This window comes from Halichondria panicea, chromosome 11 (genome assembly GCF_963675165.1).
Source record: "Halichondria panicea chromosome 11, odHalPani1.1, whole genome shotgun sequence".
Lineage (NCBI taxonomy): Eukaryota > Metazoa > Porifera > Demospongiae > Suberitida > Halichondriidae > Halichondria > Halichondria panicea.
In genome coordinates, this window is record NC_087387.1 from 5,232,633 (window position 1) to 5,259,671 (window position 27,039).

The 27,039-nt window shown below is 41.4% G+C and overlaps 2 protein-coding genes, 3 long non-coding RNA genes and 1 pseudogene across 5 annotated transcripts; 2 read left to right on the forward strand and 4 right to left on the reverse strand.

Annotated features, from left to right (window-relative positions):
- Nucleotides 1–1,073: 1,073 nt before the first annotated feature.
- LOC135344501 (uncharacterized) lies at nucleotides 1,074–2,563 on the reverse strand. The gene is made up of 3 exons (XR_010397463.1): nucleotides 2,404–2,563; nucleotides 2,080–2,186; nucleotides 1,074–1,214 (listed from the first exon to the last, which is right to left on the reverse strand). It is a non-coding gene; the product is annotated as an uncharacterized LOC135344501 (long non-coding RNA).
- A 4,373-nt stretch (nucleotides 2,564–6,936) lies between these two features.
- On the forward strand, nucleotides 6,937–8,650 carry LOC135343652 (USP6 N-terminal-like protein; annotated as a pseudogene).
- Nucleotides 8,651–10,372: 1,722 nt separating this feature from the next.
- LOC135343954 (uncharacterized) lies at nucleotides 10,373–13,239 on the reverse strand. Its single transcript, XM_064541006.1, has 3 exons — nucleotides 12,833–13,239; nucleotides 11,751–12,755; nucleotides 10,373–11,489 (listed from the first exon to the last, which is right to left on the reverse strand). The coding sequence occupies exons 1-3, from the start codon at nucleotides 13,049–13,051 to the stop codon at nucleotides 10,461–10,463; spliced, it is 2,253 nt and encodes a 750-aa protein (XP_064397076.1). The 5' UTR covers nucleotides 13,052–13,239; the 3' UTR covers nucleotides 10,373–10,460.
- LOC135343998 (uncharacterized) lies at nucleotides 13,098–15,877 on the forward strand. Its single transcript, XR_010397307.1, has 5 exons — nucleotides 13,098–13,503; nucleotides 14,736–14,876; nucleotides 14,926–14,989; nucleotides 15,082–15,147; nucleotides 15,632–15,877. It is a non-coding gene; the product is annotated as an uncharacterized LOC135343998 (long non-coding RNA).
- Nucleotides 15,878–17,853: 1,976 nt separating this feature from the next.
- Nucleotides 17,854–19,566, reverse strand: LOC135344324 (uncharacterized). The gene is made up of 2 exons (XM_064541492.1): nucleotides 19,023–19,566; nucleotides 17,854–18,827 (listed from the first exon to the last, which is right to left on the reverse strand). The coding sequence occupies exons 1-2, from the start codon at nucleotides 19,564–19,566 to the stop codon at nucleotides 17,950–17,952; spliced, it is 1,422 nt and encodes a 473-aa protein (XP_064397562.1). The 3' UTR covers nucleotides 17,854–17,949.
- A 6,333-nt stretch (nucleotides 19,567–25,899) lies between these two features.
- On the reverse strand, nucleotides 25,900–26,947 carry LOC135344000 (uncharacterized). The gene is made up of 2 exons (XR_010397309.1): nucleotides 26,309–26,947; nucleotides 25,900–26,257 (listed from the first exon to the last, which is right to left on the reverse strand). It is a non-coding gene; the product is annotated as an uncharacterized LOC135344000 (long non-coding RNA).
- Nucleotides 26,948–27,039: the final 92 nt, after the last annotated feature.

Sequence of the window (27,039 nt, forward strand, 5' to 3'; positions counted from 1 at the left end):
TTTAGAAGACGCTTTTCCCTGCGGCCTGGGTAGGCAAAGAGCTCTGCTACTCATCTTACTCTCCCTGGACAAAGGAGACGTTGCTATCAAGGTGGCCCAGTACTTGTCAGACAAAGGTGAGTTCCATCCATACAGTGCATGCACAGTCTTAGTCTTAGTGATACCGTACAGGTAATTTCGTATGCATCGCCCAATTAAATTACTTTGTATTTTAAATATTCGTATATACCAGGATAGTTACTATTGCGGTAGTAGTTTTAATGCTCTACTGACAATACGAACATTTTTTTACCATACGAAAATAACCCGCTATATATACAGTATATAGATGCAAAAATAATAGGCTACTAGATTTAAACTAACATATTTGTGAAAGTGACATTTTGAATCTTGCTCATGAAGCTCTTATATATAGACAAGTGGTACGTCACATGAGAGAGGCCTCTATCAGGGGCAGATCCAGGATTCTTGATAGGGAGGAGCTAAAAATCTTTTAACTCACGTACAATGTGTTTCCTGCATGACTCATCAATAATTGTTCATGCTCAGTAATAAACTGGGTGTGGCCATGATAATGTAACCGTAGCTACGTGCTATCCAGTGCATGCAGTGTGTTGATAGCAGTCGAACGGCCAAGGCAGTTTTTTAATTAAAAACAGGAAGTGCTTCCTGTCACTCAATCTGGCTTGTGGTTTTGAGCTTGTAAACTTGCAATGACTTCTACCTACTATATTATATTTGCACATACTATTTATGCCAATATCATATGCTATTCATATTCTATAGAATGTGTGCTTTTTAAAGAGTCTAAAATGATAGCTACACAGTCATCTATCAGCACACAGTTGGCATTGTTTGATGGTTACTAACATTTTGTGGTTTTGACCTACCTCCACACTAAGCGTTATAAAATCAGTTCCCAATATGCTATTGACTGGAGACTTGGAATATCATTAGTTTAATAGCTAAGCATGAAACTGATCGAACGTTGTGCTGTTTTACAGACAGTATTTATTATAGAGCCTACCCATAATTGCTCACTATAAGTGGGTAATTTGACACACAACTCAATGCTTGTTGGCCAAACAACAATATGTAAGGTGCATATGATACATTTCAACAAACACAGAAGGTAATAAGAATAAATGTTTGTCTAGAAGTAGTGTTGGAGTCTCACAGCGGTGATGTCCTGTCATTCAGAGGCTTGATATCACCTACAATGTATAAAAGCGAGAATTGAATATAACTGTGATAATACACACTGTGTTTTTTACCCTCCTAACCATCAACATACTGAACGGCTTGAAAGAAATTTATCTATAATTATGTGCTTGACTCCAAACCCTGAAAGTATTAATCATGCAACGTGAAGAAAGCAACACATTCATTTGTATATATATATTCATATTGTATATACTTCAGCCGCTTTTGTGACTCGAGAATGATTCTTTTATTAATTCTTTGACAGGTTAGCCTCTTTTTTGGACAGATTCAACAGAAGCCCCAGGCAGCATAAGTAATACAATAGACTACATGTAGTCAAGCTGCATGTTGCAGTGAGATGTATACCTATATCAAGAAACTATGGATTTATGAAATCTTTTCCCCACAAAAGTGTGTTTGGATACTTCTAGTTAATTTACACGGGGCACAGCGAACAGTAGACTCTCGTTAATCTGGCCGCCCTTGGGACAATGCAGCTTCACCGGAATAGCGAGGTGGCTGTATTTCAGAAAATAACCACGGCTAAAAAAACGACCCTACCTCGAATCTAAAGACAAATTTTGCGGTATCAGTATACTCTATATACTTAAGTGTAATCCAATTTTATCTTCTATACCAAAACGTCATATCCGGCCATAATAAAATACCTAGTTTGGGGAAGCCAGTAACTGGCCAGTATATAAGGAATAGCGAGTGGCCGCATTTCAGGGCGAGTGTTGTCCAGTAAACATCTATATATAGCCAGCAATCTGTGCCAAACCAAATGACCGGTATATCGAGGTGGCCGTACATCAGACAGCCAGAGTCTATACAGTAAATACGGGACAGAATTTGGACTCTAATACACCATGATACCTTTTTGTGACTTGTCCAGATACTGGAAGAGAGTGAGCACAATGGGTATCCTCAGTGTATGTTCACAAGAAAATAGCGAATATCTTCAGTGGTGATTGACATCAACGCTGAGGACATTGAACAATTGTATCACTGAAGCAAATGAAACCATGTATAAACTATTATACACAATTCATGGTATATACATGACAGTCACTGTGCAGGTTTTATGCAGTCAGCCCAGTCAACCACACACTAATTAATGCTGTTTTATGACCACTCATAACTTTTAATTCATGCATGGAAACAGGATGAATATAAATCTAAAACAAGTAAGAAGCTTACTTTTACAGTACTCATTGATCAGATCTGCTTCATATGCTTGGGAACTGAAAATATAACGCTGGTAGCTACCGCACTAAAATGTAGTTGTCTTCTTTGACACTGTGTAGTGTGGCTTCTGTAAGAGCATTTGCCTCGAGTGATGCCTCAAACTGTAGCTCTTGTGATGGATACGATAGTCACAGTTCCTCTAGAATATTCTCTTCTGCACAATGCAGTACTGAAGTCAACCCTCTTTCTCGAACTAACTCAACCAATGATGTAATGCATAATGCATACTTAAATAAGTGTACGGCATTTACATTGAACTTCCGGGTCTTGGCCGTTCGACTGATAGCTAGCTCTAGATTCTATTCTTCAGGCTTGTCATCAAGGCCAGGGGGGTGCTCAAGCCCCCAAAGCTCCCCACTGGATCCGCTACTGTCTATATAGTATGCTTTTAAAATACACAATTAATAATACTATTACAGTATAATATTATACTGACCTCCAATTGATGGCAGATGTCACATGACTTAAGAAATACCTACTACCATCCTAAATTTTCCTGCGTTACCTTGAAGCACCCAGATTTCTCCCCAGCTGAATTAATAATGGACAAAGAATTGCTTCAGCCTTGTCATTTGGATTTGTTTTGTACTGAGTTTGGTCTGCATGAGTTTGAATGTCGTTTGTGTAACTGTTTTTGTACTGAACTTGAGTTTTTTTGTGTAACTATTTTTATACTGACATAAGTTTTCTGTACTTTGCAGTATAGTTATTGTTGGCATTGGTTGTCAATGAAATAATAATAACTATGTAGATCGTTTTTGGACTATAGACCTCTGCGACCATGTCCGTGTCTATGTCCGGTGTCCGTGTCCGTGTCCGTGTCCGTGTCCGTGTCCGTGTCCGTGTCCGTGTCCGTGTCCGTGTCCGTGTCCGTGTCCGTGTCCGTGTCCTGCTTTTCCATGCACCCACCATGATCTAAACAAAGCTGCATGGGAGAATCCCTTGCTTGCATATAATTATATTGGACTGTGTCAGAGGAGGTACGACAGGCGTGGTGCAGCTCAAGCAATTAGCCTCAATTCAGCTATAACACAGGGCGTGGGCGGATAATTAGTATTCACTGTGCCTGTCGTACCTCCTCTGGGACTGTGTACCATTATGTAAGTAAACAAAGCTGGGAGGGGGAAGTCTCTTGCTTGCTTCACCACACATATAGCAATATGCGAGTTGTTAAGGGCACCAAAAAGCATGGAAACAAGCGAGCGGGAGAAAACTATGTGTCAATCTGTCACAACGTTGTAGACAACAGTGTAGACACTGTATTTATTTATATAGAAGATACATTCACCCGTACATGTGTTAATCATTATAGACACCTATATTGCTGTACAAGATCATTCTGTTAATAAAATTGCTTACAAAGGTGCATATACAAACTGTTCTGTATTATGTCGTGGACCTCCAACAAAGCTTTATCAATTTCATTCCGCATGCATGCATGCACGTAAAACCAGGAGCAAATTGCATGTGCTGTCCCAGTGTGTATATGGCTCTATATCATTGCATAAAAACCACCTTGTCATTAACGTGGAAAATATTAATAGGCCAGTAGCTTTAAGAATATACATTATGCACGTGAATGATGTTGTGACAGATTGACCATGCATAGATACTATTAGTAAAACCAGTAGGTTTTACCATAGATAGAGTAGAAGAGGGATTGGAAACGGAAGTACCCTCGAAGTATACCATCCGTGTATCTCTGCGGTTTTAATCGAGGCTTACTTTTTAACACGAGGGCTAAACATGAATAATTCATGAGAATTGTTTTGCTCTCTGTAAGAAGTCCACGAGCAGTTCTGCTGCTAAACATCAACTTTCTCTAATACTTGAGGCCATTTGGGACACAGGACACTATTTAGGTACAAAGCCTTAGCTATATCAAAGGCACTATAGGAACACAAGCATGAAAAAGCGCTCTGCGTACCTCTAGCTACTTCACGACAATCGAGATTATATATTTTTGTTTCCAATTGATACCTACTATCAGGGGGCATGTGATTCAGTAATGGGGGGTAGCTCTGAGATGTATGCTTTGGACACAATAAGTTTCCCGGGCTTTTGCGGGAGTTATGAGGAGATACACGGATGGTCCCAGAGCCACTACGTAGACTTCATTGTAAAACATCACGTGAATCACTTCCGTTTCCAATCCCTCTTCTACTCTATCTATGGTTTTACATAGGATTGGCAGTGGGTTTCAGTGGATTTCTTGTTTCCACGCTTTTTTGTGGTTCCCCTGGCCAATCCTAGCAATTTTTCACATTGCAAATGTTTTTCTAGTCGGATTCCCTTTCTTTTTCAATACAAGTGGAACGTCAAGAGGCAGTACAGAAGTTCAAGAAGAGAAGACAGGACTAATCAGATTATCTCTGGACTATAATGATTATACTGAGTAATATTGCTTGATATATTGAATTTGTGAATCCGTATTAAATGACAGCCATTTTAAGAGCATGATATATAGCCAGTACATATAGCATGCTTGTCAGAGAAAGGGAGCTAGAGCTGAACAGTGTGAAGAAAAGCAACACCTCCAGGCTCTGAAAAAGCACTGCACTGATTTTAGGCGCACGGTTTCTTAGCCACGCCTATCTATTATTTGGCCACAACGTAATTGCTGAGTCATTAAAGATGGCGGAATTGTCTAGGTAAGAAAAATAGAGACTGAGAGGTCATCTGCCTCGTGGAAGCAATCGCAAATCTGAAGAAACGCTTTGTAATCCAGGTTGTAGTCGTTTGGAAACCCTGTGCAGAATGTCCTGGAGAGGGCTGTACTTGGAGTAAATGCTGGGCAAGAAACTTACTCACTTACTTACTTACTTACTTACTTACTTAGTCAGTCAGACAAAGAGCGGTGAAACGTCGAAATAGTGCAATTTTTAAAATGACAATATTCATACATTTAAAACATTCATGGATTATGAAATGAGAGATACAAAGAGAGAAAAGGCTAAATAAACTATCTGCCCATTCAGTTTCTTGATGTGGCCTTTCCCTGCAGAGATAAAACAGTTCGAACATGAGTCAAAATAATTGAAATATTGCTAAACACGGGCAAACCCACTGCCAATCCTATGTAAAACCAGTATTTTTTGTGGTTCCCCTGGCCAATCCTAGCAATTTTTCACATTGCAAATGTTTTTCTAGTCGGATGTATCTATGGATTGACTTACTCCTCAGGCTTCCCTCGCACTGCTAAGTAGCTAAGCTAACTTTTTGGTGTTTGCCTTGGCCAATCGCAGCAACTTTCACATTGTTTGAGGTCTAGGGAACATGCAAGCGAGGGACTCTTGTTTCCATGCTTTTTGGTGCTGCCCTTTAGCAAGATACACCCTCATAAGAATAGCAAACACCCTCACTGGCAGAAAGTAAACCCTCATAAGAATAGCAAACACCCTCACTGGCAGAAAGTAAGAATAGCAAACACTCTCACTGGCAGAAAGTACACCCTCATAAGAATAGCAAACACCCTCACTGGCAGAAAGTACACCCTCATAAGAATAGCAAACACCCTCACTGGCAGAAAGTACACCCTCATAAGAATAGCAAGCACCCTCACTGGCAGAAAGTAAACCCTCATAAGAATAGCAAACACCCTCACTGGCAGAAAGTACACCCTCATACGAATAGCAAACACCCTCACTGGAAAGTACACCCTCATAAGAATTATGAAAGACACCCTCATTGAATTATTGCAGTCACTAATTTTGACCTAATATCACACCATACATTGTTGCCTCAATACATTGTATGCAGTACTTGTGGAGCTGTGGATATCTGTACAGTATATGTTCCTACCAGAGGAGGTACGACACGCGTGCCTCGATTTAACAATTAACCTCTGCAATAACATTGAGCGTGGGCGGATAATCGAGGCATAATTCCGCCCCACGCTCAACGTTATTGCAGAGGATAATTACTAAATCGAGGCACGCATGTCATACCTCCACTGTGTTCCTACCATAAACATCGACTCCCCTCACACACACACACACGTCCACACACACACACAGGGTCACAGGTGGTGTACCTCGAGAGCCACCATAGAGAAACAACACACAAGAGAGAGTGACCATCATTACCAGAGTTCTGCACTACTCAAGGTTACCAGTCTTGTACTGCTATCCTATAGAGCTACAGAATGCATCTCTTAGTTTTGATATTGATTGCTTTTTATAACTTCCTGGGGAGGGCTGATGCACCGTTATAAAGACTCTTTTAACCCATCATTCTCGACTCTCAAGGTCGGGCATCTGTTTGCTTTTCCTGTTCCTGTCTGTCTTCATGTTGTCTGTTTTTTCAGTTTTTTTTTCTTTTATAATACAAGGCCTTAAAGATTTATCAACTTGGACATCACATGCCAACCATAAATTTAAGTGAGCATTCCGTGAGCTAGTAATGCGAACAGTTGACACAATTTCTCCCACACAAATGATACTTCTTGTTTACCCTTAAACACACACACACACACAGAGCCTGGGCTATTGTCAGGGGATGAGCAGTATTGCAGCCGTGCTACTCATGTCTCTCAATGAAGAGGATGCATTCTGGGCTCTCGTGGCTTTAATAGGGAACAAGAAGTACGCTATATGCATGGTCTACTGATACCAGGGCTGCCCAAACTGTTGGCCTATTGTGACTATCATGCTGACATGAGGAAGAGGCTGTTACCCAAACTAGACAGGCATCTGGTGAGGAGTGTGGGCGTGTGTGTGTGGGCGGGTGTATGTAGTGTATCTCACAGTCACAATGTACAGCCCTCCTACTACATGTAGGGAAGGATAGTTATAATTATTATCTAGCGACAGTGATGCTGTGTACACGTGTATTATTACTGAGTGATGTCATCGGTTTATTTAACGTGTGCCCCTCCCCCAGAACAAGTGTTCATGTGAATGTCTCAGAGTACAGTGCTGCTTGGTTTGTGAAGCTCTATCTAGACGCTGTGTAGTGTGTGTCATGTGATCACATCGTGATCATCGCCTCTAGTCCTGACATTCTGTCATGTGTTTTTCGTACTGAGCTTGTTTTTCTACGCTAATTACTGTACTTTGACCCCTCCTCCCCACCCACAGCTTCCGTTCCAGTTGGTCCTGCGTATATGGGATGCCCTATTCTTCCACGGAGAGAGTGTCCTTGCTGCCATGTCCCTAGTCGTGCTCAAGATGAACACTAGTGAGTGGGACCATCAGTCATGGCTTAAATACCAGCTAGAGTTAATCCTATATCAATGTACAGTACGTTCACACACATTCTACCCTCCCTACTACACACACCTTATAGGCTGGAATATTTCAGTCACTAATGCACTTGTCAATCTAATGCCCCACCCCCCCCCATACCGGGGACAGGTAGGGATTAGACCAATCACCTGATCTAATACCCCTACCTTTGGGCATGTTATTTGGTCTAATCCCCTGGTAGCCCCTAGTACAACATGGAGGTGATGTGGGGATTAGACCTGTATCACACTATAGCTATTTCTTCGTGGTTTCTAGCGAGAAGATAAACAGAAGTATCAGAAGTACTATATAAATATTGACAGCTATACTCCTATAGCTAGTGAAGTCAAGAAGGCAGAGATTGCTCAGGATTAAGGAACTGTAAATTTTGCTCTCACTGTACTCAGCATGTGTTGGAAGGAAGAGTGTGGCAGACATCATGTGATCTTTAATTGACCTTTGACCCAATGCATGCATCAGGTGATCTGTCTAATTCCCATCGGTAGGGGAGCAGTCTAATCCCCAACTAATCCCCATTTATCCCCGGTAGGGGGGAGGTGGGGCATTACTTTGACAAGTGCATAACTCGTAGAACACTGATATTATATACAATGTACATACTGTATAATCAGACCCCCCACACACACACACACACACACCCACACACATGACAGGGCAGTTTCTTCGCGAGAGAGAGGATGGTATTCGTATCTCTCTCCAGGAGCTATCTCGTCAGTCCTTCAACGAAGATGAGGTTATCGCTGAGCTACAGAGTGTGACTGCTGACCTCAGCAAGTCTTGACAAGCCATCCCACAAGTTGTGGAGCTGCATGGTGGAACTGTCAGAGCTCAACAGACACGCGTTGGAGAGAGCTGCCACTTTGAACTCTGCCTCTAGTGGAACTCATAATAGCTTAGTGGTGACTGGAGAGCTAGTCCTGATTCTAGTCACTGCAGAGTTGTGGGTGTGAGCCCCCCCCCTCAATCTTGTCTGTTTCTATGGTTACACTGATTGTTTGTATGTCACCACACCAACTGTATACAAGTGTGCTTCACTGTTACTGTATGTTGTCTTGTGTATATAATAAAAGACAAGAAAAACGTTGACAACCAGCAACCCGTTTTGAAAATGGATAGTTCTGAAGGATAAACAGCATGTGCTTGCTTTCTATCATGCTCCAGTGTATCAGAACTGAGAGGAAACATGCACCGCTATAACTGAAGAAAAGTGTGACAACCGTTTTTGAAGCCAAAACGACTTTATACAAGCCTGAACAGGCTTATATGGTGGTGCAGTACACTTCTACATGTGCAATACTCCGCTCAAAGCACCCACTCCCAACACTGATGCCTGTTTGATGCGTTAAATATGAACACTGACAACCTCCTGACCCTCAGCTTCACTGCAAAAAGAGCACAGAAGTGATACAGAGCATCAGAAAACAAGAAAAGAGACTGATAAACATTGCAATGCATGATTATAAGTGTGTAAACTATGTTTTTCTTCTTCTCTCACTGCTGAAAACGTTTTATTCCAAATAAGAGTCACTTCCTAGTGTGCAATAACAAGTGTGCAATAATACTTCCGGGTGTGCAATATGGAAAAATATCTGCACAGTCGGTGATGAGTCGCTTCCTGTAGCCTCGATCCCAGGCCTTACTTTTTCTTGCTGTCGTCACTGTTCATCCATGAAAGACATAGTGAGGCAGCAAAGAAAGAAATGGGCGTACAGTTAAGAAAAAGTAAAGCCTGGTTTGGGAATTCGCGTGATCCACAAGGATTTTTATGAACGTGGGCGATATGTAGCCCACAATCGTGACGTAGATATTCTCCCACGCATTCAGAGTTAATTGTACTGAGACAACACCAAGCTGTGCTGCAAGTCAGATCAGAGAACCAGCGTGGCCAGCTCTGGTGGCAGTAGCTACCTGCTATATGATAATGATGACTAAGCTATTCTTGATCTATACTATCAGTAGACTATATAATAGCATGTAGAAAGACACAAGAAAAGGTGGATAGTCTGATAGAATCTGAACATAATAACTAGTAGATCATCTAGCTAAGCCTAAGGTATAGCTAGCTATAGTGCTTGCAAACTTCCAGTTCCAAGTCCATGTCCAGCTTGCTGCAGGCAAAGTTTTATTAGTCATAGATCTCTACGTGGGCAGTCTAACATCTCTAGCTCAGCATGCCCACGCTCATTTTCACCCTTCTACCACCCTTCTACCCTCACGCGACTTCCCGATACAGGCACTCCTTTTTCCTAACTCTACGTCTATTTCTTTCTTTATTCCTCCAATTAATACCGTATTTTATCTCATTGAACGATTAATACAGTATTTTATCTTATTGAACGATTGTGATAAAGAACAGAAAAAGGAGAGCCTGTGTAGAGGCTACGCTTCCTGTGCAATTTGAATGTAAAACGCTGATGTCAGCACTTATTAAAAAGCAATAAACTGTGAAATCAAATTTGCAATGAATAACATAGTGATGATTATCACTAATGTTATTCATTTACAACTGCGGTAGGAAAGGCAATGAATAACAGCGTTACTAATTTTATTCATTGCCTTTCCTACTTGTTGCGGTTACAACAGCTGTGACGTAGAGAGTGGAGGAATGCATATGCTTTTTGTGCACAGTCTATTGGAGTTGCGTACTCTTTCTAATGAACTCTTGATATAATGTATAATTTTTTCGGAAACAACATTCAATCAACTGACACATAATTGTACGATAATGATGCTTATAATTATATAATAAACATGGAATTCCAATTAAAATGAACTACTAGTGTGTATTGATGTGTACACAGATCTGATAGTGCTGGTACCTCTAGCACCACCAAGTACATACAGTTTGCCAGATAGATCAATGCACTGACAAGAGTTCATTTCCTCGGGAAGGTCACCACATTGTGTCCACTGGTTTTTAGTGGGATCGTACAGATGGATGCTTGAGGTAGCGATACCTCCATCCTTATCCTTACCCCCCACAGTCAGGAGGGTATTGCCGATGGCGATGGGAGATGACCGATAGAATGGCACACTTGCGACAGATTCCCACACACCAGATCTGGCTCGTGATATGAGGGAGGGTACATGAGCGACAGATTTCCACACACCAGAACTGGCTCGTGATATGAGGGAGGGTATATGAGCTCGAAACACTTCTTTAGTGACTTGACCTACAAGATACAGTGTGTCTCCAATTAGGCAAGTGCTGTAGAGAACAGTTCTGGGAATTGGTTCGGCTATGATCCATTTGTTACTTGTATTCAGAATGTTCACGTCAGCTATCATATGGCCGTCTGAGTCACGTCCACTGATAACGATCAGATGGTTCTGATGTTCAACAACTTTTGGAAAAGTTAATGCTTTTGGCATGCGGGGAAGTGACTGGACCCATTGTCGAGAGCTTTCATCGAATGTTAGGATGATATTCGTTTTCATACTAGTAGACTTGTCTTTACCTCCGACTACTAGCAGTTGACCTCTCAGTATTGCTATGGTGAAGTCCTCCACTAGAGGTAGTGGCAGCACACCCCAGCTATCCTGATCTGGTGTGTACACTAGCACAGTGCCACCAGTCCTGTTACTCCAGCCTCTCGTGTACAGCTTCCCGTTGATAGCCACAGGCTGATCGTACACACTCATCTCCTCTGGTTTATCCTTGCATGTTGTCCAGTTGAAGGTGATGGCAGTAGGAACAGTTGGTTGTGGTGTGGTCGACTTGTGTGGTAGCAATGCGTTTCCAGTGCTCGAATCAACAATCTTGATTGATTGTGTGGTTTTGTTTGTGGTTGCCTGTAATAATAAATTCATTGAACATTATGTGAGTGCACAAACAATTAAGGTTGTATTATTTTACGCATAAATTAATTAAGGGCGTTTTAGTAGTTGTTGCCATCCCAACCCATTGCCCCATCCCGTGGCACTGACACGACCACCCTTCTTGTGGGCATACATTTGCTCATCAAAACTATTATTCTTATTCTAGGCAATGGGAACCAAAATTACACTCAAGACAATACATATTGAGGCACAACTCCCCCCTCACACAGTCACCTCTCTCTGTCCTGAGCCCTGAGGTGTGTCCTCCCGAGGCTGTATCTGTAGAGACCTCACTGAACTGGAGAGATGAGCAATTTCTCTGCGTTGAACTTCCAACTGCTCTTGTTGGAGAGTGGTCAGTTCTTCCAGTCCACGCACTTCCTCCCGATTCTCAGCTTGAAGACGATTGATAGTTGCTTGTTTCTCTTCAGCAACTTGCTGTATCTCTTCATCCTTCACAGCTACCTGTTGAATCAGTTCCAGCTTGGTCTGGGTGCAGTTCTGAGGGAGTGTTGTTCTAACCTCCTCCAATCCTCTCAACACCACCACAGCAGATGGTCGATCTTCTTGGTCAAACTCCAGGCAAGCGAGGGTTAACTGGACTAGGGGGTGGGTCTCACCAAGAGCTGCTTTCATTGGAACAATGTAATCTTCACGCCGTTCGATTTCTGATCGGCCAACAATCTTTCGAGTAGCAGGATCTCGATATGCAGCAGGTTTAAGATCTTTGGGGAAGGTTTGTGTCAGTGTGAAGAGAGATACCACACCAAAGGAGAAGATGTCTATGGCAGTGTTGTATCGTGTGACCCCTTCCTCTTGAGCTGCCTCTGGTGGCATGTATACACCAGTGCCTGGCATTTGAGTCATCGAGGCAGCTAGCCGGCCAGGCTGAATGTTCACAATCCTAGAAACACCCAAGTCTGCTATCTTGGCATTGAGACCGTTATCGACTAGAATGTTCTTGGCAGACAGATCACGATGAGCAATGGGTGGAGTGCGGCTGTGCAGATAGACCACCCCTCGGCCAGTCCCCGTCAGAAGGTGCACTTTGAGGTCAATAGGAATGTTGGGTCTAGCTTCCAGAAGGTTGTCGAGGCTGGTTTGTAGCTTCTCCATCAGTAGGACGGGGAGTTGGGCTCCAGGGAGATAGCACACCCCCAGGAACTGTACTATGTGAGGGTGACGGAGCTGGCTCATCAGCTTACACTCCTCCACGAAATCATTCACCCATTTCTTAACCTGTGGGGGGGAAACAGCCAGTAAATATAATCTATGCTGACTAGAAAAATAAACAGTGGAGCTAGAAATAGATCTACCTGCTGTGGAGAGCCCAGGTTGACAAGCTGTTGGTGCAGTTTCTTGGCAGCTACCGTTGCTCCAGGTATCTCCACCTCCTCCACACTGCCATAAGCACCTGCTCCTAGCATACGTCCCGTCAACTCAACTGTAGCGACTATAAACTGTTCCAACTCGGGAGCTGTGATTCTAGCCATCCTTGTAGACTTAGGTGAGGGAGTAATTCGTCGCCGAAACATCACAGTGCGTCAGGTAAAAGGGACAAACAAAACAAGATTGATTCAAACTAATTACACACACTAACAGATGGCATGGGACTACTATCCAGCGAAAACTTGGATAGGCCAAATCGCTTTCAGTCCGAGCAGTGATAACTTGAAAAAACTACCGATTTTTGTCAGAACGTACCGATGTCATAGGCGTGAGGGATTGGCTTTGTTCACTTGTCAAGAACGGAAGTTAAATTTAACCACAACCACACCCCTCGAATTCTCAGTTGCACTGGGACACTGGGCACAACAATAGGTACTGTCAACATAATTATGGAGGAGTAGTGGATGATGTTGAATGCCTCCTAGAGCTGCACAGCTCTACTGTACTATGAGTATAATTATTATTGGTACCTGGACTTCAGTGAGCAAGGTGCAGGTGCAGGTGCATGGACGATGAACAGACTCACATTGTTACCAAAGTAAGTAATGGCAGTAAGTTAAGAACATGTATCGTTACCGTATTCACCCGAATTACCGGGACACAAAAAAATAATTACGGCTTGCAGTGTCCCTTGGAATAGAGCAAGAAAAATTACGTTAAAGTCGAAGTGTCCCTTGTATTAGGGTGTCCCGTAGTAATTAGAACGAATATTTCCCCATTTAAGGTACGTACACGGCCTTGATTCCAGGCCGAGGCTAGCTCTGCAGCTAAAATGTCTTTCGTGCAGTTTAGAAGCTGTGTACGCGGGTTCCATGTCTACAAAGTGGTGTCTTCAACCGTCAGTGACATATTACGGTGCCAGAGAGTAGAATCCAGAGAGTTTCTAAGAGTTTTGAGTGTCTATCGAGCTGACGTTAGGGGCATGCTCTTATAAATATTTACATTTCCTGTTGTTCCTTAATATAGAGTGAAAAAAATTACGTAAGTGTCCCTTAGAATAGAGTGTCCCGGTAATTTGGGTGAATACGGTAACGGTGTTTTTGGAATTTTTCATTTGATGGTATCCCACTGATTTATTGTTTTGAGCATTCAAAAGCAGTAGTTATGCCTCGAGGCGTAGCCGCACAAGGGATATGGTAAAGCTGACTACATGTGTGTGTCTGTCTGTGTGTCTGTTCCAGCTGTAACTGCTTAGTAGCAATTATTAATTTTTGTGAACTTACAGACACACACCTTATTCCTGGATGTAATGCGCATGCGCGCTCAATACCACGTGTAAGAGAATCCATTTTGAACACCAGATCCTGGCAGAAATCAATTTTCTTTGTTGAGGTCCTGGTAAGACAAACCAACCTTTTCGATACCTCTTTTTAGACTGTTGTTATAGATATACTACTTTCTGTGATTGAATTCTGTCTTTAATACTTATCACTGTCTATGCCTTTGACAAAGGTTTGCTCCCACTGTTTGGCTACAGGCCATTTAAGACGATCAATTAACTGTGGACACCCCTTTCTTGTGAAACAATCAAAGCACATTGCAAATTATTTACCTCTTCTATAACACTCTAATATACTGTTGAGCGAAAGCAAAAACATGGCGAGAGGCAGTAGCAAGCGCACACTTGCAACACTCGTTTGATCAGCAGTACTTTAAGGGACCAACTTCTATAGTCAAACACGTCTCCAAGGTACACGCGTACGCAAAGTGGGCTGTCCAGCACACATTCATGTACATGTGTTATTACCTTCCATCATTTGGTGTTTCCAGTGAACCCAGCAACCATTCACTTGGATCTAAGAAACAAAGCAACAAAGTTTGCAGCTCTAAAGCAAGTACCCTTGGGAAAGAAAGTGGAGACAATAAAATGTAGTGTTCAAGAGATTATCATGGATAAAGGCACTAAGACAGGTATGTCGTCACTTTTCATTGAATAATTAATTTCCTTATATATTTGTAGGCTAAGAAGAAATTACTGGAAGAAAACGCTCCTGCTGAGTCCATCTAATCTCAGCCACAAAGCAGTAAATTCTTTGTTTCCTACACGCTTTAATGAATGTACCTGCATGTAAATGCATGAGATAATAATTATTAAATGATTGATTATGACAAACAGGGAGAAAGAGGTACAACAAATACTCTGAGAAGATTGTCTTGGTTACAAGATGCCTGCATTGTGCCGGTGAGTATCAACGATTAAGTTGTGTATTAACTGTTTAAACGCAGTTTCTGTATATAATTATGTTGACAGCATTGTTTTTTGCGTATACTGCCCCCAACAGCATGACTGTCTTTGCATGTTTGACACAAACCACAATCTTCTTTTACATTCAGAGCATTTGTTGCACCTCTTTTTCTCCTCTTTAATTTCTCCCTGTTTGAAAGTACGTATGTACATTCATAAAACGTGTAGTGAAAGAAATCTGCTTTGTGGATGAGACTAGATGAAGCGTTTTATTCCAGTAATTTTTCCTAGCCTACAAAATGTATCAAAGAATGCATGTATCAAGTATTATGTTTGAAATGTGACGACATAATACCTGCATGTCTTAGTGCCTTATCATGTCTTCGAGAGTATCGTATATGTTACTACATTTTGTTGTCTCCACTTCGATCTCTGTTAAGAATACGTTAGAGCTGCAATTTTTGTTGCCTTTGTTTTCTAGATCCGAGTGAATGGTTGCTGGGTTCAATGGAAACAGCAAATGATGGAAAGTATAAATCATATACATGAATGTGTGCTGGACAGCCCACTTTGTATGTACGCGTGTATCTTGGAGATGTGTTCGACTAGATGATGAAGTAAAGTACTGTGCTGACCAAACTACTGACATGGCACCGCAATGCTGCTTTTGAATGCTCGAAACAATAATGGGATGCTATCGAACATTATTTAATTGCCCTGAATGGTTACCTACAAATTAATCATGTTCAATATTTGTAATAACAATTTTAATGTTATTTTAGTAACAATAGGTTATCTGTTTTTTCGTCGTCCACCTGCACCTGTTTCTATAGCTTGCTCACTAGTCCTGGTACCAATGTACTCATAGTAGTCTACTTAGTAAAGTACAGCTGAAAGCCTCCTAGAGCTGTACAGTACAGCTCTAGGAGGCTTTCAGCATCATCCACTACTCTTCCATGAATGTTGTGCCCTGAAGCTTATAATTATTATGTGAAGAATTCGAGGGGTGTGGTTGTGGTTAAATAACTTCCGTTCCTGATATCGAGTGAACAAAGCCAATCCCATAGGCGTGAGTAATGAAAATAATGACTCCCGGTCACTCCTACCTGTCACCAGTGACCCCCGGCGGTCACTCATGCCTAGGAATAAACTAGGGATACACTGGAGTGCAACCTCGCTACGCACTATTAGCCTCGAATCCAAGGTCTTTTTAATTGTCTTGGGATCGAGGCTAATTCATCTAGGTAATGATCAAAATATCACGAATCGTCAATTTAAGAAGCATTGTCTAGCTTATGAGCAGAACGCTTGAAAAAAGGCCTTCTGAGCTGTAGAATGGAGCTGAAGTGTCCTCAGTACAGTGGCTAACACCAAAGGCGTATACAGAGAATACAGAGAAGAGGGCATGCAACTCGCCCTATTCTCAGAATCATCCGACTTCGTATTGAGCTATTTTTAGAACTGCCCATAAAAACGCCCACGCGTAACCTTTGACCGCACAAGGTAAATCAAAGTCTTTTTTATATCTGTGCTAGCTAGCTAGCTAGCTCCATTGCAGCAGAGATACAAAAGAAAGGGGATTGGAAACGAAATTTTTACGAAATTTTTGTGTGAAGCATTCCGCGTTATAGGGCGTGGCTAAAACTACAAAGGATTATATTTATAGTCAGCATGCTCATTACCTGTCTTGACTGCTCAACATGTGCTGTACGTAGAAACAGTGAAATTGATCATTTTTAATGTTGATTTTTCTAAAAAGTAAAGAGAATTTAGCTCTAAAAAGTCGACTAAGCCATGCAGCCACTATTATACTAGACAAATAAATGCTATGCAAGAAGAAATAGCCTTTACTATGAAGTCGTAGGAGGGACAGGCCCGTGGTGTGTCTAAAAGTATACTAAAGCAGTTTGAAGGACTATACTGCAAACGTTTATGAACAGTACAGCTTATTTATAGCATGAAGCCATTCTATGTAGCACTTAGATACATAATAACCAAGTCAAGCAATGTCCTTTGCTGTTTTGACTTCACAGGAGGGACAGAGAAAAGTTGACACAGAGTAATTCAAGCTAAACTCAAAAAATTGGAAACAGAGTAAAGACAACGGACTTAGAGCTTGTCAGTGGTATAAGCTTACTTCTCTCAAGTATCTCCCAGGCCCTGAGTGATCTCTAGTGGATAGGAGAGCTAGAAACCAGGGATACAAAACCGTAGCGCAGTCCTCCATGTAATTATTTGCGAGCGCAATAATTACACGGAGTGCTTCACCGGACTCAGTCCTTTTACAAAGGGCGTGGGCGGTCGTTTCCAATCCCCTTTCTTTTGTATCTCTGATTGCAGCATAGTAAAACTAGTTCTCAGCAGCAATATGGCTCGTACTAGCAGTGTCAAAGGCAAAGGCAAACCATCCAACAGTTGCAACTCCAAGAAGATGAAACCTAGGTACAATAAACCTGTCTTCCTGAGTCTCTGGTACTTCTTAACAATATGCCCAGCACTTAACTTCCCGCTCAAAGGGGTTGTCTTGGACCTGGCTGGACTAGGACTGGTCATGACACTTCTCTAAAATAATACTGCACTGTTAGCTAATAACTAGCCAGAGGAGGTTGGACGCGCGTCATCCACCGTCAGGTTATATATAATAATATAATAATAATAATAATCGATGCTTTACAGTATGACTTTACATTTACACAAGGTGAATAGATTGTTGTGCGTCAGAAATTAAACATACTGACAGGAAGTTCCTAGAAGGAACACCTGACTAGATCTACATAAAATGTATACATAATTATACAGTTATACAGAGCAACAGGGACAGACTAGGTGATAAGTGCAAATTATTGATTGGTCAAAGCGTTCTAGAAAACTGTCCCAGAAATGTTTGTAGAGTTGATTCTTGATAGTTGACATCGAGTGAGAGAGATCTATAAAAGGGAGGGCGTTCCAGAGTCTGACCAATCTTTTGAAGTAAAAGTGTCTTGTTGTGTTTGAGCGATGATGACCTTTATGAACTAGCTTGTGATTAGACGATAGTCGTGTGTTGCTGGTAGAGAATGATATGAACTCAGTAATGTCGAAGTTGTCTACTGGTTTTTGGAGACACCTGACGGCAAATATGACATCTTGCAACTCTAGCCAGTTCATTAGTGGCAAAAGGTCCAGTTTAATGAGGCGACTTTTGTAGTCGAGACTATCAGATCTACATGTAAGGTTCAGAATAAACTTTAAAGATCTTCTCTGGATTTGTTCCACTTTTGTGATGGCCTTGTGTGTCTGTGGTCTCCACAGTTGCGAACAAAATGTTAAATTAGATCTAACAAGCGTAGTATAAAGTGTTCTTTTTGTATGGAGATCATGAGAGCATTGAGTGTTTCTTTTAATAAGGTACAAACAGCTGTAGGCCTTCGAACATAGATTGTTGATATGTTGGTCCCAGGAGAGACTATTCTGGATGGTCACTCCCAGGTCTTTGTGAGAGTCTCTTGTTAAGATTAGCTTTGAGTCCAAATTGTATAGCGAGTCATGAATGGTTTTACCAAAGTGGAGGTAGACACATTTGTCTAAATTGAGTGATAAGTTCCAGTCCTTGCACCATGTGACAAGATGGTCTAGATCAGATTGCAGGTCAGCTTGGTCTTCTGCATTGGCTATTCGCTTCACTAGTTTAGTGTCATCTGCATAGATGTATATGGACGAATTAACGATTGGAGTGGTGATATCATTGACATATACTAAAAACAACAGAGGACCGAGAATGCTGCCTTGAGGTACGCCTGATAGCACAGATAGTGATGAAGAGTTTGTTCCCTCTAAACAGACATAGTGGCTTCGGTTGCTCAAATAACATTCAAACCATTTCCATACATTACCTGTAATGCCTAACCTCCATAGTTTGAATAACAGTTGTTTATGGGACACTTTATCAAACGCCTTAGCAAAGTCCAAGTATATAACGTCGCAGGATTCTCCAGCATTTAGAGCTTCCACAATCTCGCTGTATGATGTTAGCAGCTGTGATAAGCAGGATCTGCCCTTTAGGAAACCAAATTGATTTGTTGAGAGCTGTGGTCTAATGAAGTCAATTATGTGGTTGTAAACAATTCTTTCCAGAATTTTAGAAAGCATACACAGTAGAGAGATCAGGCGATAGTTTTTAATGAGCGTTAAGTCTCCTTTCTTAGGAATTGGCACGATCTTGTGTATCTTCCATTCTTCTGGAAGTGAGCCAGTACTTAGACAGATATTAAAAAGCATTGAAACAGGTTCATATATTTGTAGTGCACTCATTTTTAATAGAGCTGGATGTAAGTTGTCGCAGCCCATTGCTTTTGATGTGTCCAGCGATAATAATTCTTTATAGACCTCTATCGGATCAAACACAATGTCATGAAGTTGATGGGATGGAGTGGGCATTTCTTCAATTGGTGGTAAAATGAAAATACTTACTGAAAAGGTAGAATGAAAAAAATTATTTATTGCGTTTGCTTTGGGAGAGTGTGTCAGAAAACATGAAATTTTCGTGGGCGAGTATTTTAGGAATGGCACGGCTTGTCCTTAGTCTCTTTAAATGCCTAAATAAGGTTTTTGGTTTAGATGAAAAGGATGTAACGATAGAGCGCTCATGTTTTATTTTTGCATCAGCGCACTTCGCTTGAAAAGTACTTTCAAGTAGTAATAGTTTACCTTCTTTATACTGAGTTGTTGACTTTTTTAAACTTTTTCTTAAGAGTTTTTATTTGTTTTAAAAGATGCCTGATTTCTGAGGTGTGCCATCTAGGGCTTTGTTCGTTTGATACCTTGCATATTGGAGTTGATATATTTCGTGCATTGATAAGGGTAGCTTTTAGATAAGACCATAGCTCCTGAGTATTTGCAATAAAAATATAATTGAGAACTTGTAGCTCATGAAATAGCTGCGTCTGATCTGTTTTATGATAGTTGTAGAGGTTTCTTGTTTGGTCTTGCTTCCTCCTATATGTACATGGGTTGGTTTCAAGGTGAAAAATAATTGGATAATGGTCAGAGATTGACAAATCATAATCTGTATACTGATATTCACAATTCTATTTGGAACATTTGTGAGTACTAGGTCAAGAAGGTTTCCATGTATATGCGTAGGCAATGTGACAAGCTGGCTAAAATTATTTTCAAATAAAAGGTTTTATCACGTGCGCTCATAAGATTAGGCACCATTAGGCACCTCGATGCTCCACTGTTTTGTAGGCTGTACAGAGACACTGCAAGTAGCCAGAAGTGGTCTAGGAGCATTCCCACCGCCCTCTCACCTTCCCTACACTGCTGAAAAGATTCCAAGATGGATCTAGACTAGTATTTAGATTTTTTTGACACTTTTCCAATTTTTGTTTAACAGGATTATGATCTATATGAGCAGAGGAGGTCAGAGCACCATTAATCTGTTTCTCTTTTAATAGCGTTCTCTAGCTCTTACTTGCACTGATAACCCTTTACCAGTCAGGTTGTTGTAATTTTTACAACAACAATCTGGGAGGGAACGTGCTATCAACTTGTGAATATTGCATGATATTGGATTCTGTGGCAGATTGGATAGTATCATGAATGCGATTATCCTTTGATGTTCTGCTGCTGTTCAATTAGGACACTTAAAAAAAAAAAGGTTTAAAACAAGCTATACAGCATGTAGGACTGATTAGTATCCATTGGTAGATCCTCTGGACTATCTTGGTAGCCATAGAATATTTTCGAAGAGGAAGCAGCAAGCCATTTGTGTACACAGGCACTTCACAAGTGGACACAAGCTCTACAATAGTCTACATGCTTGCTAAGCAGCTTAGTTGACCAGAGTGCAGCTTTTAAAGGCCACACATACTTCCATCGAGGCAGCAGCAAGACATAAAATCGATGGTTAGTTTATGCACAGCCATTGACCCACGCCCATCTCTACAAGCCATAGCCACTTCATTGGGGGCGGCTAATTTGGTGGGTTGGGCTCAGATGCAAACTAAAGTGATGGAACTGTTCCAGATTTTCCAGATTGTGTGCGGCTGAACAGGAAAGGGGTAAGCTTTTACATTCTCACCTTTGACCTCAAAGGAATTCTATAACCCTTTCCTTGCCATTCGTGAAATCTGGAACAGGAGCGTCTTTAGGTCGATCAATTAGTGTGGATCCGGCCTCACCACGCCTCCATGTCATTCTATTAGTCTAGATCCGGCTAGCAATTCTAGCTGGGACTCCCAGTTCTAGCTCGTTTTGTTTAGCGTGTCAGAGACTGGGAGAAGATGATTGGCACTCCTTGGCTCCTTTGGATGTACAGCTGTCCAGATCCCTAGAACATACCCTCCATTCTGACGAGTTATCAGTGCATAGGGTGCTTACTAGATTCTTGCCAGCCAGTACAGTTCAAGCTACACACAGCACCGCTCAACTATTCTCTACCCCATTATCTAGCTAAATCTGGTCCAACTAGACAGCAGACACAGCTAGTTAATTCAGTAAAGCCAGGGGTAGCCCTACTTCTACGGTTGTTCAGTACCCACGGTAACAATTCCTCTGGGCTGGGCTAACTAGTTGAGCCACGCCTCCCAATTCTCAAGGCTAGGTACATGTCTCTGTCTAGCTGCTTCTTCAGCTTCTTGCTCAGTTTTATGGCTTAGAGAAAGGCCAGCTACTCAGGGGGAAGAGTCCAGATGAAAGTCTGGCAGCCAGGTGACGTCCAAACGGTCAGTTATTCTTTCCACCAACTTTTTAATCTAGTCTAGTCCTGCTTGCACTGCTACTACTACTGCTACTCTTCCTACTACTACTGCTGCTACTCTTCCTAGCTAGTCAAAGGTTTCTTTTTTTTTTTTCTTTTTTTTTATAACTACATATGCACAAAGAGACATCAAAGCTTACATCAAAGGACACAGATTTTTAGCCTACTTGACTGATAAGGCAGTTACCTAGACTACAGTTTGTTTGTCAGGGAGGAGCTCACATACAACTTCATCTAATTCATCATAACGATTCGTTACCGTTGTTGTAATTTCTACAACAGATTGCCAAGGAAAGAGATAAAGGTGTATAATTATCACATGACTGAAGGCGTCATGATGATGCGTGTCCAACCTCCTCTGCTAACTAGCTAGCAAAGGCAGCTCTGATGTACACGCCCATAATTATATCTCCGTAAACAACACCGCCCACTTGTTCACGTCCGTATATTGGATTCTATTTTTAGCATATCAGGTCTCTGATACGAAGTCGGATGAGTACGTAGGGTACATAGTGAGTTGCATGCCCTCTTCTCTGTATACGCCCTTGCTAACGCGTCCTCCAACTTTGAAGTCAAACCGTTACGGTCTGCAGCAACCAGAGCCACTAGTTCCATTGAGTCCTACGTTGTCCATTTTTTTTCTTTGCAAAAATCTCAACGTGACCCGATTATAGCCTCGCTTCGCTCGGAATGACTCCCCCGGTCACTGACTCCTAGTCACGAATGACTCCCCCCTGGAAAAAATGACTCCCCCACAAATTGAGATTTCAGCAGATCGAGGGCTGCTAAGTAATCCTCAAAAGACTGCTGCTCATGCAGTGAATATACAATCAAGTTCATCACTGTTATCTATATGAGAGGTCTGTTACAAATGTTTGTCTATAGCTGTTCCTTTAAAAAACTATCGTTACTTCACTTAGTCAGCAATATAATTTTGAAACAACAACATCCATCACAATAATTATTACAGTGAAAAACAAAAACAGCAGTGGAAGATAACGAAAGCCTAAAAATTCTACAACTATAGCTATATATATTCTCCAACTGAGTGGAGATACTATAATGATACCACAAGTTGCACGTATCACACTGTATCATTTCATCGTAGGAGTCAGGGTGGAGACAAGGGCAGTATAACTAACAATGCTGGAAAATCTCAGGTCTCTTGCGACTATTCAGTTCTTTTGACTTCGAAAATCTTCTTCAGTTTTTCTCATTTCAAAACAACGTACAAGGTGGTGTCTCATTTTCATTTAGGATGATGTGATCCAAATTGTCTCCTTGCAATTCGTGGTATATATGCAGCGCAGTGGAGTAGGAACAGGGGGGGCCAGGGGGCCAGTGGCCCCTCAACATTGAATATCAGCCCACCCTTCCTGAGTTGGATAGGTGTTTGTTCCATACAACATTTCATAAAATTTTCCCACAACTTTGGCTAGGTCTGTGCGATGGTAGAGGACACCATGAGTTTCCTGCAGGTTGAAGCTCTCCTCCACCTTGGTGTAGGGACAGAGGAGCAGGTAGAGCCAGCACACGGCTAGGGGAAGGAGGTCTAGAAGAGGAGATGGCAGGCTACCCATCATGCATCAAGGTAGATGGGCGTGGCCCGCCTCCAAAAAGGGAGACGTGATTACAGCCCTATCTATGGGGGGTGATCAGTGCCAAAACCTCCAGTTCTTTTTATTTAGTACTAAAATTATTTGCATGGTAAAGTTCTACATACAAATGACATGCTCTCTCTTATTTGCATGGTGATTTTCTACATACAAATGATACTCTTATTTGCATGGTGAAGTTCTACATATAAATGATACTCTTGCATTTGCATGGTGAAGTTCTACATATGATGAAAGTTCTACATATAAATGAGAAGTTCTACATACAAATGAGAAGTTCTACATACAAATAACGCTGCATGGCAAATGATAAGCTTTGTTAGTTTTACAATGACACTCATATATATTTGCATTGACTTGAAACCACTCCCTTTTTCATCTATAAGGAAGGGCTCAGATGAAAAAGGGAAGGTTGGAATACAATTAGAACAAACCACTATAACTACATAATGTGTGGGTGTTTTATTCAGCTTTGATCCCAGACCGTCAGAAATGTATTTTATATACTTGAGGCTATAATTTATAGCAACAGAAATAGTACATGCGTGAGTGGTGGCACGCAAGTTATTAGGACGTTAACACTGTGGGAGCGTGACATTCTTCACGCATGCCCCTATAGGACAACTGTAAATTTATAGTGGAAGGAGGACACAATTAACATTGTAGTATATAGAAGGACATTTTAATTAACATATCAACTACGTGTTGGACACGCCCGCTCATGTGGCAATCCTTTTTGGTCACATAAGTGGGCGTGTCCAATAACGGAGTTAAAAAAATTACTCTCTCCCCTGAGCCTTTTCTTAGGTGAAAAGGGGAGTAGTTTCCAGTTTAGCAAATTAACTATGCAAATGCGAGAGTATCATTTGTATGTAGAGCTTCACCATGCAAATGAGAGTATCATTTGTATGTAGAACTTCACCATGCAAATGAGAGTATCATTTGTATGTAGAAAATCACCATGTAAATGCATAGATTGAAGAGTTAGAGGGATAGGAAACGGAGTGGTGCACGTGATGATTTTACATTGAATCTGCAGTGGAGCCTCGAAAATTATCCGCGCTACGCCCTATGAACGAGGCTATTAAGCACATTTTTGCCGGGTAACTCCCAAAGCTGTGTTTCCTCGAGACATCATCTCTTTCAGCAATTTATAACACGCCTAGTCCATGAGCCACGTGTAGTACTTGCTAATGTCTGACCACACCCAGTAAAAAGAGACTTTCCAATAAAGTTATATGTTCCCAAGGCTATTTTAGAGCTATTGGAACATATAACGTGTAAGCGTGCTGGTTATGACTACTACAATAGGTATAGACCTTGAAATATAAGTGAGTTGCACGGACTAAGCACAGTTACTTGTAGTTTATTATGCACTGAGTGTAGAAATAGATATTGTTATGATGGCCTCGATTAAACCGCAGCGTAGCGCGGATGTTACTCGAGATACAAACCGTTTCCTATCCCTCTAACTCTTCAATCTATGGTAAATGAGAGTATCATTTGTATGTAGAACTTCACCATGCAGATGAGAGTATCATTTGTATGTAGAACTTCACTATGCAAATGATTTTAGTACTAAATAAAAAGAGCTGGAGGTTTTGGCACTGATCACCCCCCATACCTATCTAGCAATCGCGTACTAACTATGAATATCATTAATTAGCCGCGCCTCTAACCACGAAGCTCACAGAGAGGGGAGGGGCTGGGAAGCCAACAAAAATGCATTACGTAAGGGTTATACAATCTGATTGGTGCATATGCATTCCTGAATGCAAACTGCTTACGTAATGTAGGCAGTCTGCAATCTGATTGGTGCTGCATGTTTTTCTGCAGCAAGAACGAATGCTAGATAGGGCTGTAACCCGTCTCCCTTTTTGGAGGCGGGCCACGCCCATCTAGTGTCAAGGTACATTGAAATGGTAAGAAACGTTCTAGTACCTACTGTTTTGCAGTAGTAAAGTATGTGCCATGATCTTTACCTAATGTACCCACACGGCTTTTTCTTTGCAGTGCAGAACATTAATTGTCTGGATACTCTCAAGATGAGGTGAGTTGTACCTACCATAGATATAAGAAGGGAGAGGATGGGAAACACTACGTAAATAGCATTGACGGTTTCGGTCAATGTTTTCTTCTTTATTTCCTCCAGCCCATGCTTTTAGCTAGCTAGTACATGTACTAGGCTATAAACTATGGAACGCCGTTTGCGACAAAATTCAGGCAGAATGTGATAGGTGTGTGCATCCAATATAAAATCGATTTTTGAAGATTGATTTTTAATAATCGATTTTTTACAGTTGATTTTTGATTTACACTAGCCTCGATCCCAGGCCGAGTTTTCGCTTTTATAACGGTTAGGCGAACAACTGGGCCTGGTACTAGTTGTCTGCGCATGCGTCAAATTTTCATTGTATATTTGTGGTCGGCAAAAATATTTAATAAATCAATAATAGAAATTTGTACACAGAAAATGCACAGAGTGAGTACACAAAAGATGCACATAGGGAGCTGCTTCACAAAGGCCTGGGGAGTTGCCAGTTGTGCTGCAGCACAATTACAGTGACCCAGGGCAACTTCAGGATGATTGAATGCCTTCAAATTACGTTTCAAAAAGATTTAGCAGGCTGCTGGACTTCTCTGATTCTAGGCCCCAACTCGTAACTCATTGCTTGAGAAAACATAGATTCTCTTGATGTCTCTGAGCTACCCAGCAACGCTTGAATGAGCAGGTCATACTCCAGTCCTGTGTCTGTGAGTATAGGACAATATTAAAAGAAACCAAAGACGGTTAAACCCTTACCTCAAACTGTCCAGTCTCGTCCGTTAGTATAGCCAAGAGGAGCACTGTTGGGATAGCTGGATATTAGCCATTGCTCCTGTACAGAGAAGTAGACATTTTAAATACGTGTAGATCTATACATATTAAATTTCTCGGTTATAGTGTCATTGTCGACGAGCTGATGATGGCAGCACCAAGTTCTCTAGCTCACACTCTTCACTTGATCCACCATATTAATGATGAAACTATAGTCTACCTACATTCTTGCCAAACATGAACAAGACTTGATAGCATAGCCGGCCATAGGGCCCACACAAAAATATCTGACCTTAACAAGCTTGACAAAGCTTTATACCTCTTCCCTTGTTGTTCAGTCTTCAGAATAAGCTTCAGAGAAGAGAGAAGCTTCAGCTAAGAGCCATTCCAATCGATTCCAATAATGATAAAACGGGAACTGACTTCTAGTACACGATAGTACACGAATATAAATGTCACGAAAGTGAACGAGAATATCCATTCGTCAGAATCTGACGAACGACTGACGCATGCGCAGACAACTAGTACCAGGCCCAGTTGTTCGCCTAACCGTTATAAAAGCGAAAACTCGGCCTGGGATCGAGGCTAGATTTACACGTGAACGATCTTTGACAATCGATCTGATAATCGAAATTCGATTTTTGATAATCATTTTTGATAATCGATTATTGAAATTCAATAATCAATTTTTGATAATCGATTTTTGAAAATTGATT

Excerpts from the sequence above, each read along its gene's own strand:
- LOC135344324 (XM_064541492.1), bottom strand. The coding sequence starts at position 19,566 with ATGCCCACTCCATCCCATCAACTTCATGACATTGTGTTTGATCCGATA. Across the intron at positions 18,828-19,022 it reads ATGGAGGTTAGGCATTACAG|ATGACACTAAACTAGTGAAG; the intron begins GTAATGTATGGA and ends ACATCTATGCAG.
- LOC135343954 (XM_064541006.1), bottom strand. The coding sequence starts at position 13,051 with ATGTTTCGGCGACGAATTACTCCCTCACCTAAGTCTACAAGGATGGCT. Across the intron at positions 12,756-12,832 it reads ACCTGGGCTCTCCACAGCAG|GTTAAGAAATGGGTGAATGA; the intron begins GTAGATCTATTT and ends TCCCCCCCACAG. Across the intron at positions 11,490-11,750 it reads AGGGCTCAGGACAGAGAGAG|GCAACCACAAACAAAACCAC; the intron begins GTGACTGTGTGA and ends TTATTATTACAG.